Raw genomic sequence first — 13,416 nt, forward strand, 5'->3', positions numbered from 1 at the left:
AGACAGACAGACAGACAGATAGATAGATAGATAGATAGATAGATAGATAGATAGATAGATAGATAGATAGATTTACCACGTTACACTCTTTATATGATGTCATATGTATTAATGTTATTTCTATCAAGCACTGCACACTGCAAGGCCTTACTAAAATTCACTTTCAGTTTCAAGTAAATGTTGCTGAATTAAACTGCACCAGTTTTCTTAACTTCACCCTGTATATTTGTATTTCTACACAGTCATAAAGTGTATAGGCGTTTAATTTTAAACATTTTTACATTTTAAACATTGCACTGTTTGACCACTGGATGGCAGATTAAGACAGAGTTCTGTCACTAGGGCAAATTGAGGTATCATAGTAAATAGGGGAAAGGAATAAGAATAAACATTCTTTTAATGTTTGATGTAATCAATTTTCCTGTAACATTAGTTTTATATATATATATATATATATATATATATATATATATATATATATATATATATATATATATATATATATATATATATATATTTTATATATAAAATACATATTCGTAGAAATACATATTCAGAAGTACCAAGTCTAGATTTTTTTTTTAATATTGTCTAACAAAAACAACATTACTGTATGGTACATGAACCTATATTGACATGTGTTCATGTACCATACAGTACATTTTTGTGCTTATTTACATTTACAGCATTTTAGCTTGTTAAAAAGGCCTTTAGGTAACAGCCATCCGATCAATACTCACTCTGTCTGTGTGTGTGTGTGTGTGTGTGTGTGTGTTACAGAGACTCATTTTCACAGTTTAACCAGTCTGTTCAAATCCATCAAACATATTTCTAAAAATTGCAGTAAAAGCAAAAGTCTCCAACAGACATAAGCCAGAACTGCTTCTTTTATCACCTGTGATCGTAATAAGTCTACACAGGAAAGAGTAAAAGGCAGCAGTTTCACAGTGTTGTTTCAGTGTTGATAAAATCTTTCTTTTATATGAAACTGTTCTTTGCATTATCATAAACTCTGGAAACAAGCAGCAGGAAGTGTCTCTCTTACATCACTGACTCACAAAGAAAAGGGTAAAGGTTTTCAGAGGGTAAACCAGAAGTGACATACATCTCATCCATATTTTCGTGGTTTCCCACTTCAGACCCTGCTCTAAGCAAATATATAATCAGCACAACCACTAGAACTCAGCCTTGAAGTACTACGCTGTTTTCTTTCTCCGCTCTTTTTTATTTTTTCACTCTTTCGCCTTCATTTCAGTGGCTATTACAGTTTACTAATTTCTTTACATACATGGGTAGAAAAGCTTTGTTGAGAAGTAAGTTCAGAAGAAAAGAAGATGCCCTGATAGGTTTCAGCTGCCAGGAATTAAATAGAAATGTATAAGTCTTTATAACCATGGTGAGAGAAAAAGCATCTCTGTATGCAAGAACATCAGGAATCTGTTGTAAACATTGTGTTCTTCTGCTGTTGTAGCTTATGTACAACATAGTGTGATGCGTTGCTGTTTCTGAGATGCTTTTCTGCTCACTACAGATTGCAATAGTGTGATTATATAAATGCTACCTACGGTATTTCCTGTAAAACACCCACAAATACTCAAACTATGCCAGAGTTAAAGCCACAGAGATCACACAGTTTTGTCATTCTCACAGTTCACATGTTTGATGTGAACATAAACTAACTTTTTTATGCACTTTGCTGCTGCCACATGACTGACTGATTGCATAACTTCATTTATAATCAGGTGTACCTATTAAATTGGACAGCGAGTATGACTTTAAACACAGATCTAAACTATGACCTGATGAGTGACCAATGAAAGTTTTTTTTTATTTAGTAAGTTTCCTAGTTACATTCAGCACTGCATATGTGCTTCCTCGTACCTACATTCACAGCGTATTTCAACTTCCTCAGACCTTTAGAAAAGCACAGGAAATGATGCAATGACACCTTCCACTTTGATGAGTGGTTATTGCAACACATTTGCTCTTTCTCAGTAAGTCTTATTCTCTCCTGAAAATTTCAACATTGAACCATAGTCATTTTGGCTTTTAACAAGGAGTATGTGGAGATGACTAATAAACTGAAATGATCATTACTCTCTGGCCAAATAAATTCCCTGACATTAATGAATGCAAATCTAATGCCTTGACTGCAAGATATTTCACAATCCAGAAATTGCCTAAAGCTGCTGAATCTTGTGAGAGACATTTTCTTGTTTAGGTTCACAGCCATGTTGCATAATTCACTCGTTACTTTATACCCATAAAAAATGTTTAAAGGATTATCATAAGTATTTAATGACATTTCTTTACCTTTTCAAGCTTGAATTTTTCAAGCTTTTTTTTCATTCTATCAACAGATTTGTTTTCTTCAGTGTCTGATATAAAAGGGCATTTTATTCAGAATATAGCATGTAACTTCAGGGAATTGTAGACTTGGCTGGAGCCTTAACATAATGACCTAACCTTCAGAAACCGTCTTGCTCAATTCCTAAACATCTTTGGAAGCTATTGATTCATTTACTCCACCTGAATAACCATTAATAATAAATAGACTTCGCCGCATGCCAAGATTGTATTGGTCACAAAGAAACACTTGTGTTTTTCTTGGGTAATTCACTCGTCTCAGTGAGTGTGTGCAGGCGTCTGTTGCTCTTCTTCTGTTGTGCTCACATTCAATACAAAGTATCCCCATCATCTTTCACTCACTCTCGTTTTCTACCGCTTATCCGAACTACCTCGGGTCACGGGGTCAGGCGTCATAGGGCATCAAGGCAGGATACACCCTGGACGGAGTGCCAACCCATCACAGGGCACACACACACACACTCATTCACTCACGCACTCACACACTACGGACAATTTTCCAGAGATGCCAATCAACCTACCATGCATGTCTTTGGACCGGGGAAGGCGAACGTGCTAACCACTAAGCCACCGTGCCCCCCCGTATCCCCATCGTAACTTGTATTAAACCAGTCTTCACAGAATCCTTCTTCTTTACATTTCAATTCACATTCTATAATAATAATTAGTTTCTAGATCTCAATCTAGAAGCTAATTTAGGATTATTTTATGCCTTGCTCAGAAAATAACGTAGACTTAGTCTGGTTTATTTTGGGATAAACTGTAAATCATCACAACCCACTTCAAAAGAGCAAAAAATAAATGTATTTTAATAAATAATTCCCATTTCCCATTCCCATTTCACAACTTCCTCTGTACAATTCATCTTTCAGACTGTACATTACATATCTCAGAGTGAGATTACTTAATAGATTAAAAAGTGCTTAACAAGTGGGTGAGGCTACTCTTGTTTCGAAAAAATCTTTTGTAACCGAAAACATAATCCTCTGAAGATAGAGGATTTTTTGCCCTTCGTGCTGGTCTTCAAAACAGAAACAGGAGAAGAGTCAGGACACAAGCATAACAGAGTCCAGCGTCCGTCCTTGCAGATACTTATCCCGGAAGTCCCAGCACATTATTAGAATAGTTTAAGCTACCAGTATCATTATTACTGTTTTTACAGCTCATGCGCACAAATTCCACTGCCACCCCCAGGACCCTGAAATAGACCCATGTATGTGTGGCATGCCCTTTAAGAGACAGATTACTCATAATGCACGCATCAAGTGATGATGACGTAGAAGAACTTTGTTACAGTGTCATGAATCAGGGTAGCTGATAAGTTTGATAAGTTTGTTCTGCTTTCTTGTTATGATTTGGTTCTTTTTTTATATGTGACTCTACAAAAGAGCTAAAACCTCATGTATAACAGAATCATGTTGCCTATGCACCTGCCATTAAACGCACGGCTTACAGACTCTTTGGCATCGAGCTCTTTCATTTCATGGAATTAAAATATCTGGGTAGAAGCGTTACAACCCCCAGATCAGGGTTTATAAACCACAGTTAAACTTTCTGCTAAAGTGGAACGTCTGACCACATCACAAATCATGTGTTACTAAAATATTTGACACACCTGCAGCAATGTGGAAACTACTCTTTCACTTTACTCATCATTAATAAGTTTGAACATTATGTTAAGAAAAAAATGAATCATTTTCTCTCTTAACTCTTAGACTGCTACCCAACATGGAAATTAAATAGTTTACATTTTAATGTTAATCAGTAAATATTACTTATTTAGTTAGTAAGACTCTGGCAACTCTCTTTTTAGTATTAAAAATTGTGATACTAAAGTTTATGTTAAAAAGCAACATTTACAAATGGTAGATTCAGAAAGCAGTGTAAATCCCTATCCATGATTTTAATAATACAAGCCACAAAAAGTCTGTATGTTTTTCTGCCACGTGGGAATGTCAGATTGCATAATGATTGACATCGGTGTATCCATGGAAACTCTTCAACAGCACTAATAATAGAAAACATTTATCAGCATGTATCAATCGGATAAAATAAGGGAATTGTATTGTTTTACTTTATGTTATTCATCAGTGTCTTTTAGACCAGACTACATCTTTCTTTTACCTTAGTGAAAATGTGTTCATTCATCTTGTCACCTACCTTTTACATACTCATAGTTACTCTCATAGTTACTCTCAGCAAATAAAATGCTTCTCGATGTAGTTACACAGAAAATGCAGCTAATAAGCTAAAAAATAGCTCAATATTAAAATAACATGCTAGAGACATTATTGTTGATATGCAAACTCTTTCTCTGAGATTACATTACATTTACGCCATTTGGCAGACGCCTTTATCCAGTAGATAAATACATTAACACTGGTTTACTAGGTTACAGGCTTATTACAATCTAAAAACGCTGTTCAGTTTTTTTTAAACGCATAAAACAAACATGGAAAATAAGTGCTAAGTGTTTCGGAAAGAGGTAGGTCTTCACCCATCATTTGAGGATGAATCAAATCCAGCGGTTCAGACATCTAAGGGAGGTTCATTCCACCACCTCGGTGCCAAATAGAAAAGCCTCATGCTGTATACTGTACTGTACCAGCAGTGACTGGTACAGAAAGATCTCCTCGTACTGTACCTCTTATCCTGAGGAATGGTGGGACCAATAAAGCAGTGCTAGTAGCTCTGAGAGAGAGAGGTGCAGTACAAGGAGATCTTTCTGTACCAGTCACTGCTGGTGTCAATGATCAACGCAAACTTGCCGTTCATGCTCTTAGCTGATTTGAAAGGTAGGAGTTCTCACTGATAATAAATCAAACATTTCTATAACATGCATACAATTTCAATAATGTTAGAGAAAAAGCAATGGTTACTGACAGACACACTCTTTAATGCACATTCTGTATATGTGACAGCGTCTACTAAGAAATGTATTGTAAATTTCAGTGGTTGTAAATATTGTAGATTAACACACTGAGAGAATATTTTCTGATGCCTGAGTACCACAGTAAACATATATATTTAAAATCGATCCATTTTCTGTACAGTAAATCTTACTTTGTGTGTTGTGTTGTGTCTGAAGTTTATCCCAGGAGACTTGGGGCACATGGCAAGGACACTGTGGATGTGGTTCCAAAATATCCAATGCACTATCATACACTGACACACTACAGACAATTTTAGAGATGCATATCAGCCTACAATGTATGTCTTAAGACTGGGAGAGAGAAGCGGGAGAACTTACAAACTCTTTGCACAGGGGGTGGATGCAGGAATCACGCCCCCAATGCTGGAGGTGTGAGGCAAACATGCTAACCGCTAAGCCACTATATTCCCTTAATATTAGAAAATGGAGAATAAAAATGAAATACAGTATACCTGATCTAAAAATGAGAATTTCCTTTGTACATAGAATACAATGCATATATTTCAAAACATGCATTAACAGGTAGTACGTTCTAGACTGTAAACTTATTGTAAATGAGAAACATATCTCACCACTGTCTTTCTGCTGAGAACAGTTCATGTTAGTTACACTGAGGGAACTCTGTAGACTTTATCAACTGGCCTGGTCTAGCCTTTAAAATCTAAATCCTCCCTCAAAACTTGAATATTAACCAGCAGTGAAAGTCCCTGAGAAATACACGTCATTAAACTTGGTATAAAAACATTAAATAAAACATAGACAAAATAAAGCATATAGCCTCAATAAGGCATCAGCACAGTATACTGTAATACACAGAAATAACATGCTTTCCCTTATTATCAAATTATCAAGCCACATTTCAAAGGAAATTGATTAAAATCTCCTAAAGAACTCTTCTGAAGTTACACTTTGGTTTGCTGCAGCAGTTTGTTCACAGAGGTGCCTGTGCCATTGTAAGTAGGTGCTGCTGCTTCCTGTTGTATGGAGTCCATGTTGTAGGTGCTCTCGCGTTTGGAGCAGCAGCAGCAGAGAACGTGGGCACAAGCCTCTGCAGCTTGTTGGATGCTGTACTGGACACTTTCACTGACAAAGCAATAGAGTGCTGGGTCAGCTATGCAATTTAAACTAGTGAGCAAGAGCGAGAAGTGGTAATAGTTAAAAATCTTCTCAACAAACGAACATTCGGTCTCCAGCCGCGTCCGCACCAGCAGAAAGATGTGGTATGGCGAAAAGCACACCAGGAAGATGATGATGGTGATGGTGACCAGGCTTTTGATGCGTTTTTTCTGGGCAGTCTGCGTCCCTGCGCTCTTGCCAACAGCCCGTAGGACCCGAAAATATGAGATGGACAGGATTCCTAACGGAAACAAAAAGCCCACGTAGAAACGGTAGTAGTTTATTGGCTTCTCCCAAGTCTGCATGGGATAGTGCTCGAAGCACACCAATTCATTAGTCTTGTCGCGGCTCAGCTCCTTGTGTTGGAAAAAGACGATACCTACGGCAAGTTCCTTAAGCCACACTATGGTACTGACTACTGCTGCTGCTTTCATGGTGCGAAGTGAGGAGAAGCGGAGGGGATAGACCACAGCCAGATAACGGTCTATCGAGATACAGCACAGAAAGCCTATGCTGATGTAGATGTTGTCATACAGCAGAAAGCCACACACTTTGCAGGCCCACTCACTGTAAATCCAGTTATCTCCATAAAAGATGTACTGCAGCCAAACAGGCAGAGAGGCCAGGTACAGGAGGTCAGACACAGTCAGGTTAAGCAGGTAGACCCCCAACTCATTGCGAGCCCTTATCTGAAGCCAGGCATGGTACAGAGAGTAGGCATTGGTAGGAAATCCCACCAGTAAAACCAGGATGTAGGTGCCGGAAAAGAGGTACTGGTGAATTTTGTGGTTGATAGTGCAGTTGATCGAATCGTCAGACATGTTCGGTATGACAGATTATTTCTAGTAGACCGTACCCCCTGTTTTAGCCACTGAGGTTCATTCTCACAGATACCCTTCCATGGGATCTAGAGGAAGCAAATAAAACATTCATCTTTATTGCTTTTTTCAGTTTTAAGCATCTATAATACTCAATAGATTTGCATTAAAAAACATAGAATAGAATTTGTATTTGATTTAGGATCAAAGCTGCTTTCTAAACAGTACTCTGTTTTAAGACCTCAAACCTCATATCATATGCATCTGCTGTACATTTACAGCATCAATGCTCTTCTCTACAGTAATTTACAGAGGTCTTTGTCAAAAAAGACAAACAGTCATGCTGACTCACTAGATCAGGGACTAAGAGGGCCATCAATCTAAAAACTCAGCTTGTGAGGTTAGTACAATATATAAAAAAGCAGCATGTTGTTTAATTCATATTATTAATTATATATTTGATATCATATATTTCATGCTTGTATAATTACACTTGGCCCTTTATATCATTAGCAGATCCTTAGTATGGATTAACTATCTTTAAGGGTTGACGTGATTCTAACATCAGGTTTATATTAATAATATTTTCATTATCCAAATGAATATGTTAATACACACACAATTGTGATATTAGATTAAGAATACACATCCTGGAGTTATTTGACTGACAAATACACAGACACATTTCTCTGTTATCTTCTGCTCTTCTGGGAAGGCTTTCCATTGAATCAGGAGTGTGGCTGTGTGGATTTGTGTTCACCGAACCTCCAGAGCATTAGAGAGATCAGACACTGATACCTGGTGAGGAGATCTGTTGTGCAGTCAGTTTTAGTGAGGCTGAGGTCAGGGATTCTTTGTATGTAATGTCTTATAAATTTGTAAATAGTTCATACCCAGGACACAATTTTTCCAACCTCAGAAACAGATAACAAAATCTTAGTATTTTATCACAGTTGGACAAAATGTAAAGAAAGTAAACTGTAAAACAGTTGACCATTTTTAGACAATAGTTGACTCAAGAAACAGAAAACCACCACACTGCTAAATCTGAGAAGAGAAGAGAATCTGTTGTTTTTTTTTTAAATATTTTATATATACTTAAGCCATTTTGTCACTACTCCTTCTGCCACAACAGCGCATCTTTCCTTCCTTCCAACCCATTCAAAGCTCCTAGCAACCATGTTGTTTTTGTGGCTTTCCTCTTTTAAGTAAACAACAGAAACATAGCCCAAGCAGGATCTTTTGACTGTCAGTGAAGAATGAATTAAAATAGAGGCGTGCACTTTGCTCACACATGACCTCCTTAACAAAAACATGGCAATTTCACTCATGTTGAATGATGGAAAGATCAGTGATCATTTTTACATCCATGCTGCTTATGATTGTAAATTCAAATGTTATACTGGATGTGTAATTGAGGGGTAAAACAAGGCATGTGTTCATTTTGTGGTTCACTGTCATCCATCCGTATCTGCGGTCTCGGGAGATTGGCACGGTCCTGGAGAATGTAGGTGGCAGTAATGGACACGGTCTGGACAGTGCAAAAACCAACATTCCAGACAAGACAACATGTGCATGCAGTGAGGTTTCTCCAAAGAAAATCTGAAGCAATAGTTACACTTCTGCCACCAATTTATCACAACCAGCCCATCTCAGCCATACAAAAGGTCATATATATATATATACAAATTAGACAAGAAATGATTTAATATGTCAGAGTAGAGATCAGTTATTTAATTTCAGTTGACTTAAATGAATCCTTTAATGAAATTAGTGTTGTACAGGATTTTTTCCTGAATAATATGAATCATTCTATTGTAGTTTGGGTAGTAAACCAGCTGTACATCTTTTCTTTACACACATCCTTTCCAAACACGATGAAGGCCATCTTTCTTCCTTGACTTTGATGAAAGACCAGTGGGAGACAACTGTGTGATTCCCACGTGCGCTTTATCCCGCTGACTTTTGCGCAATTATATGCGCAATTATTTCAGTTCGAATTACTTTTTTTTTCTGTTTTTATTAAATTCTATCCAACCACCATAACCAGCGTTGTTTAAATGTATATTTCTTAAGTATATACTATCAGCTTATTTATTAAAAACCTCCCCATAAATACAGTGAACTTTGTGTGAAATAATTCTTGGAAACCGACAAAAACAAAGTCCACCGTAACGTCCTTTATTTAGAAAAGCTGCGCACTTTCCTTAAAAATAAGACACAGCCATGGTTCATTTCAATGTGTATAGACTATTAGAACACACTCACAGCTCCGTTTAAAGACGAAAACAATACAACGAGTACAAATAAGAATATCTACTTACTTTTTTCCACCCTGATGTTATCTTGTATCTTCTCCTCCGATGCTTGTTGTAGCGTTAAAGAGATTAGTAATGAGCGCGAGCGCTGCGGCAGAGCGCTTTACAGTAAGTGTGCACACATCCACACATCCACTCACACTCACACTAGTGAAATGATCAAGACGTGCAAGAATAAACCTCGTGGTGCTTCCCGGAACTAAAAGGGAAAGCAGTCAGTGTGAGAAGCAGCAGTGAAGCAGGTCATGTGTATGAACTAATTCCGATGGTGCGAGCAGAGAACAACAGCAGGCGACAGTCATCTATATCCGTGTTTCCTCTGCAGGGTTACAGCAGTGTCACTTCAGCAGCAGGAGATTCTGTATAACTGAGTAACTGTGCACATGTCTCAAAGCTATCGAGGCAGTGCATGTTTTCATCATGAAGCAACATTCAGTCGTAAGATTGTCTTGTGTCCTGCACTGTCTTTTTTTTTTCTTTTGTCCTGCACTGTCTTCTTTTTTTGTCTTTTGTCCTGCACTTTATTTGTCTTGTGTCCTGCACTGTCTTTTTTGTCTTTTGTCCTGCACTGTCTTCTTTTTTTTGTCTTTTGTCCTGCACTTTTTTGTCTTGGGTCCTGCACTGTCTTCTTTTTTTGTCTTGTGTCCTGCACTGTCTTTTTTGTCTTTTGTCCTGCACTGTCTTCTTTTTTTTGTCTTTTGTCCTGCACTTTTTTGTCTTGGGTCCTGCACTGTCTTCTTTTTTTTTGTCTTTTGTCCTGCACTGTCTTTTTTGTCTTTTGTCCTGCACTGTCTTTTGTCCTGCACTGTTTTGTTTTTTTTGTCTTTTGTCTCACACTGTTTGCACCAGGTTACACAGATGCATTTTTTTTGGCTAAGACATACATACTAAGTCCTTATAGCTCTGTCTTTGTTTTATGTAGCACCATGATCCTGGAGAAACGTTTTCTCATTTCACTGTGTAATGCAACAGCTATATATGGTTAAAATGACAATAAAAGCTTCTTGACTTGAACAGAGAATTTATTCATGAATGGTCCTTAAAAGCTTTCCACTTTCAGGAATAAAATAGGTGATGCTCAACATACGAAAGCAACTAGTGACCCAGCCTCACCTAAGGCTCTAGACACACAACTACAGTGCTTCACGAGCACAGGACAGGAAGAGTTAGTTAAACTTATTACAACAGCTAAATCAACAACTTGTTCACTAGACCCCATTCCAAATAAATTACTGAAAGAAGTGTTACATAAAGCTGGTGAGACTCTTCTTTATATTATTAACTCCTCGCTATCTTTAGGTTACGTCCCTAAATCCTTCAAGTTGGCAGTCATTAGGCCACTCATCAAAAAACCTAATTTAGATCCAAATGACCTATCAAATTACAGACCTATTTCACATCTTCCGTTTATGTCTAAAATACTTGAAAAGGTTGTGTCTGTTCAACTGAGCTCCTTCCTACAGGAAAACAATATCCTCAAAGAGTTTCAATCAGGTTTCAGGCCCCATCATAGCACAGAAACTGCACTTGTGAAAGTCACAAATGACTTGTTCTTAGCTTCGGACAAAGACTGTATGTCACTATTAGTTCTACTTGACCTTAGTGCTGCATTCGACACTATAGATCACAACATTCTCATAGATCACTTACAAAATTACACAGGTATTCATGGACAGGCTTTAAGTTGGTTTAGATCCTACCTGTCTGATCGATACCATTTTGTAGAATTAAATGGTGAATCCTCCAGTTTATTACCAGTCATGGGGTCCCTCAAGGATCATTATTAGAAGACATGGGATTAGTTTCCACTGCTATGCTGACGACACACAGTTATATATTTCATCAAAAACAGATGAAACAGCTAAAGTGTCCAAATTAACTCAATGCCTTAGAGATGAGCTGCAATTTTCTGTTGTTAAACTCTGATAAGACAGAAATACTACTTATAGGTCCAAAAACCAATACACAGAAACTCTCACAATTTAACTTCCATTTAGAGGGATGTACTGTTACTAGTAGCTCGACAGTGAAAGACCTGGGTGTTATATTAGACAGCAACCTGTCTTTTGAAAATCACATCGCCCATACCACAAAAACAGCGTTCTTTCACCTAGTTCATGCTTTCATGACCTCTAGACTGGACTATTGTAATGCATTACTAGGTGGTTGTCCTGCATCTTTAATAAATAGGCTACAGTTAGTCCAAAATGCAGCTGCCAGAGTTCTCACTAGAACAAGAAAGTATGACCATATAACCCCAATTTTATCATTTTTTTACACTGGCTACATGTTAAGTATAGAATTGATTACAAACTACTGCTACTTACATACAAGGCTCTTAAAGGTTTAGCTCCCACGTATCTAACTAGTCTCCTAACATGTTACAATCCTTCACGCTCTCTGAGATCACAAAACTCAGGACTTCTGGTAGTTCCCAGAATATCTAAGTCTACTAAAGGCGGTAGAGCGTTTTCTTATTTAGCTCCCAAACTCTGGAACAGTCTTCCTGATAGTGTTCGGGGCTCAGACACACTTTCCCAGTTCAAAAGCAGATTAAAAACCCATCTCTTTAGTCAGGCATACACATAACACATCCCATAATCTTGTGCACTATTACATTAGACTTGCACATTTTTATGAACAGCAGATATGTTAATCCCTGTCCACTGCTTCTCTCTTTCTACCCATCCCGAGGCATCCAGACATTGTACCAGCTCTGATCGTCTTCCGTGCGATGAAGATCTCGGACCTACACTGAGATGAGGCCGACTCTGTGAGAATCCTGAGACATCTGCAGATCTACCAGCTCAAGTTGGACTCCGTGATACTAAGAGGAGTTCTGAACTCCATGTGATCCTTACACCAATACAGCATTTGTTTGACTGTATATTTATAATCACACCCTCCAGTGTCACCCATATGAGAATGGGCCCCCCTTTGAGTCTGGTTCCTCTCAAGGTTTCTTCCTTACCAATTTCAGGGAGTTTGTCCTTGCCACTGCTGCCTGAGTCACCTCAGACTTGCTCATTGGGGATAAATACATATACATACATACTGTGAACTATATATCTTGAATTTTTATTATATTAATTCTTTATACTTCTCCTTATGTTTACCTTCTGTTCTGTAAAGCTGCTTTGAGACAATGTCCATTGTAAAAAGCGCTATACAAATAAACTTGAATTGAATTGAACTTGAAAAATAAAAGTGACTTGAACCAGCTTGTTACAGCTCTGACACGTGAATAAGTAGGAGTGAAAGAAGAGAAACTTGTCGTTTCCTGTTTTTAATCACGCTGTGTCAGGAAAAGAGGCAGCCCTCTCTTACAAAATCTTTATTACAAAAAATTAATACAAAAAAAAAGCAGAAAAAAATAAAAAGCAGTTTTTGGACATTAGCTTTCTTGAAAACAAACCGACAGAAACTTGAATGAAGTATTACAGTTACAAGTCAGAGAGCCAAAACCAGTTATTTCCTGTCTTCATGTATTAATATGCAATAATACACTATACAGCCAAAAGTTTGTGAGCTTTTAACCATCAGAACGTGGCAAATGTGCTCCTTGTCCAAACCGTTTCCATTAAGTTGGAAGCAAACGTGTACACAAAGTAAGGTCCATGAAGTCATGGTGTGTCAAGGATGGAGTGGAAAAACTGCAAAGTGTCCTGCACAGAGCCCTGACCTCAACACCCCTGAACACATTTAAGATGAACCGGAACACCTGCTGCACCTGGGACCATCCAACCATCATCGGTGCTTGTTCTCACTAATGCTCTTGTAGCTGAATGAAGACGAATCTCCACAGGAACGCTCCAAAATCTAGTGAAGAGTCTTCATAAAATAAGAAGAGGAGTGAAGTGGAGGT

At 37.8% G+C, this 13,416-nt stretch overlaps 1 protein-coding gene across 2 annotated transcripts; it reads right to left on the reverse strand.

The window, feature by feature from the left end:
• Positions 1-5,241: 5,241 nt before the first annotated feature.
• LOC132852798 (ovarian cancer G-protein coupled receptor 1) lies at positions 5,242-9,828 on the reverse strand. Of its 2 annotated transcripts, none has more exons than XM_060880237.1 (2): positions 9,568-9,828; positions 5,242-7,322 (listed from the first exon to the last, which is right to left on the reverse strand). In XM_060880237.1, exon 2 carries the CDS (start codon positions 7,234-7,236, stop codon positions 6,202-6,204), a length of 1,035 nt encoding a protein of 344 aa, XP_060736220.1. In that variant the 5' UTR covers positions 7,237-7,322; positions 9,568-9,828; the 3' UTR covers positions 5,242-6,201. The 2 variants fall into 2 exon arrangements, with proteins under 2 accessions (XP_060736220.1, XP_060736218.1); XM_060880235.1 differs by having other exon boundaries at positions 9,558-9,826.
• Between the last annotated feature and the right edge of the window lie 3,588 nt (positions 9,829-13,416).

This window comes from Tachysurus vachellii, chromosome 10, assembly GCF_030014155.1.
Source record: "Tachysurus vachellii isolate PV-2020 chromosome 10, HZAU_Pvac_v1, whole genome shotgun sequence".
NCBI lineage: Eukaryota > Metazoa > Chordata > Actinopteri > Siluriformes > Bagridae > Tachysurus > Tachysurus vachellii.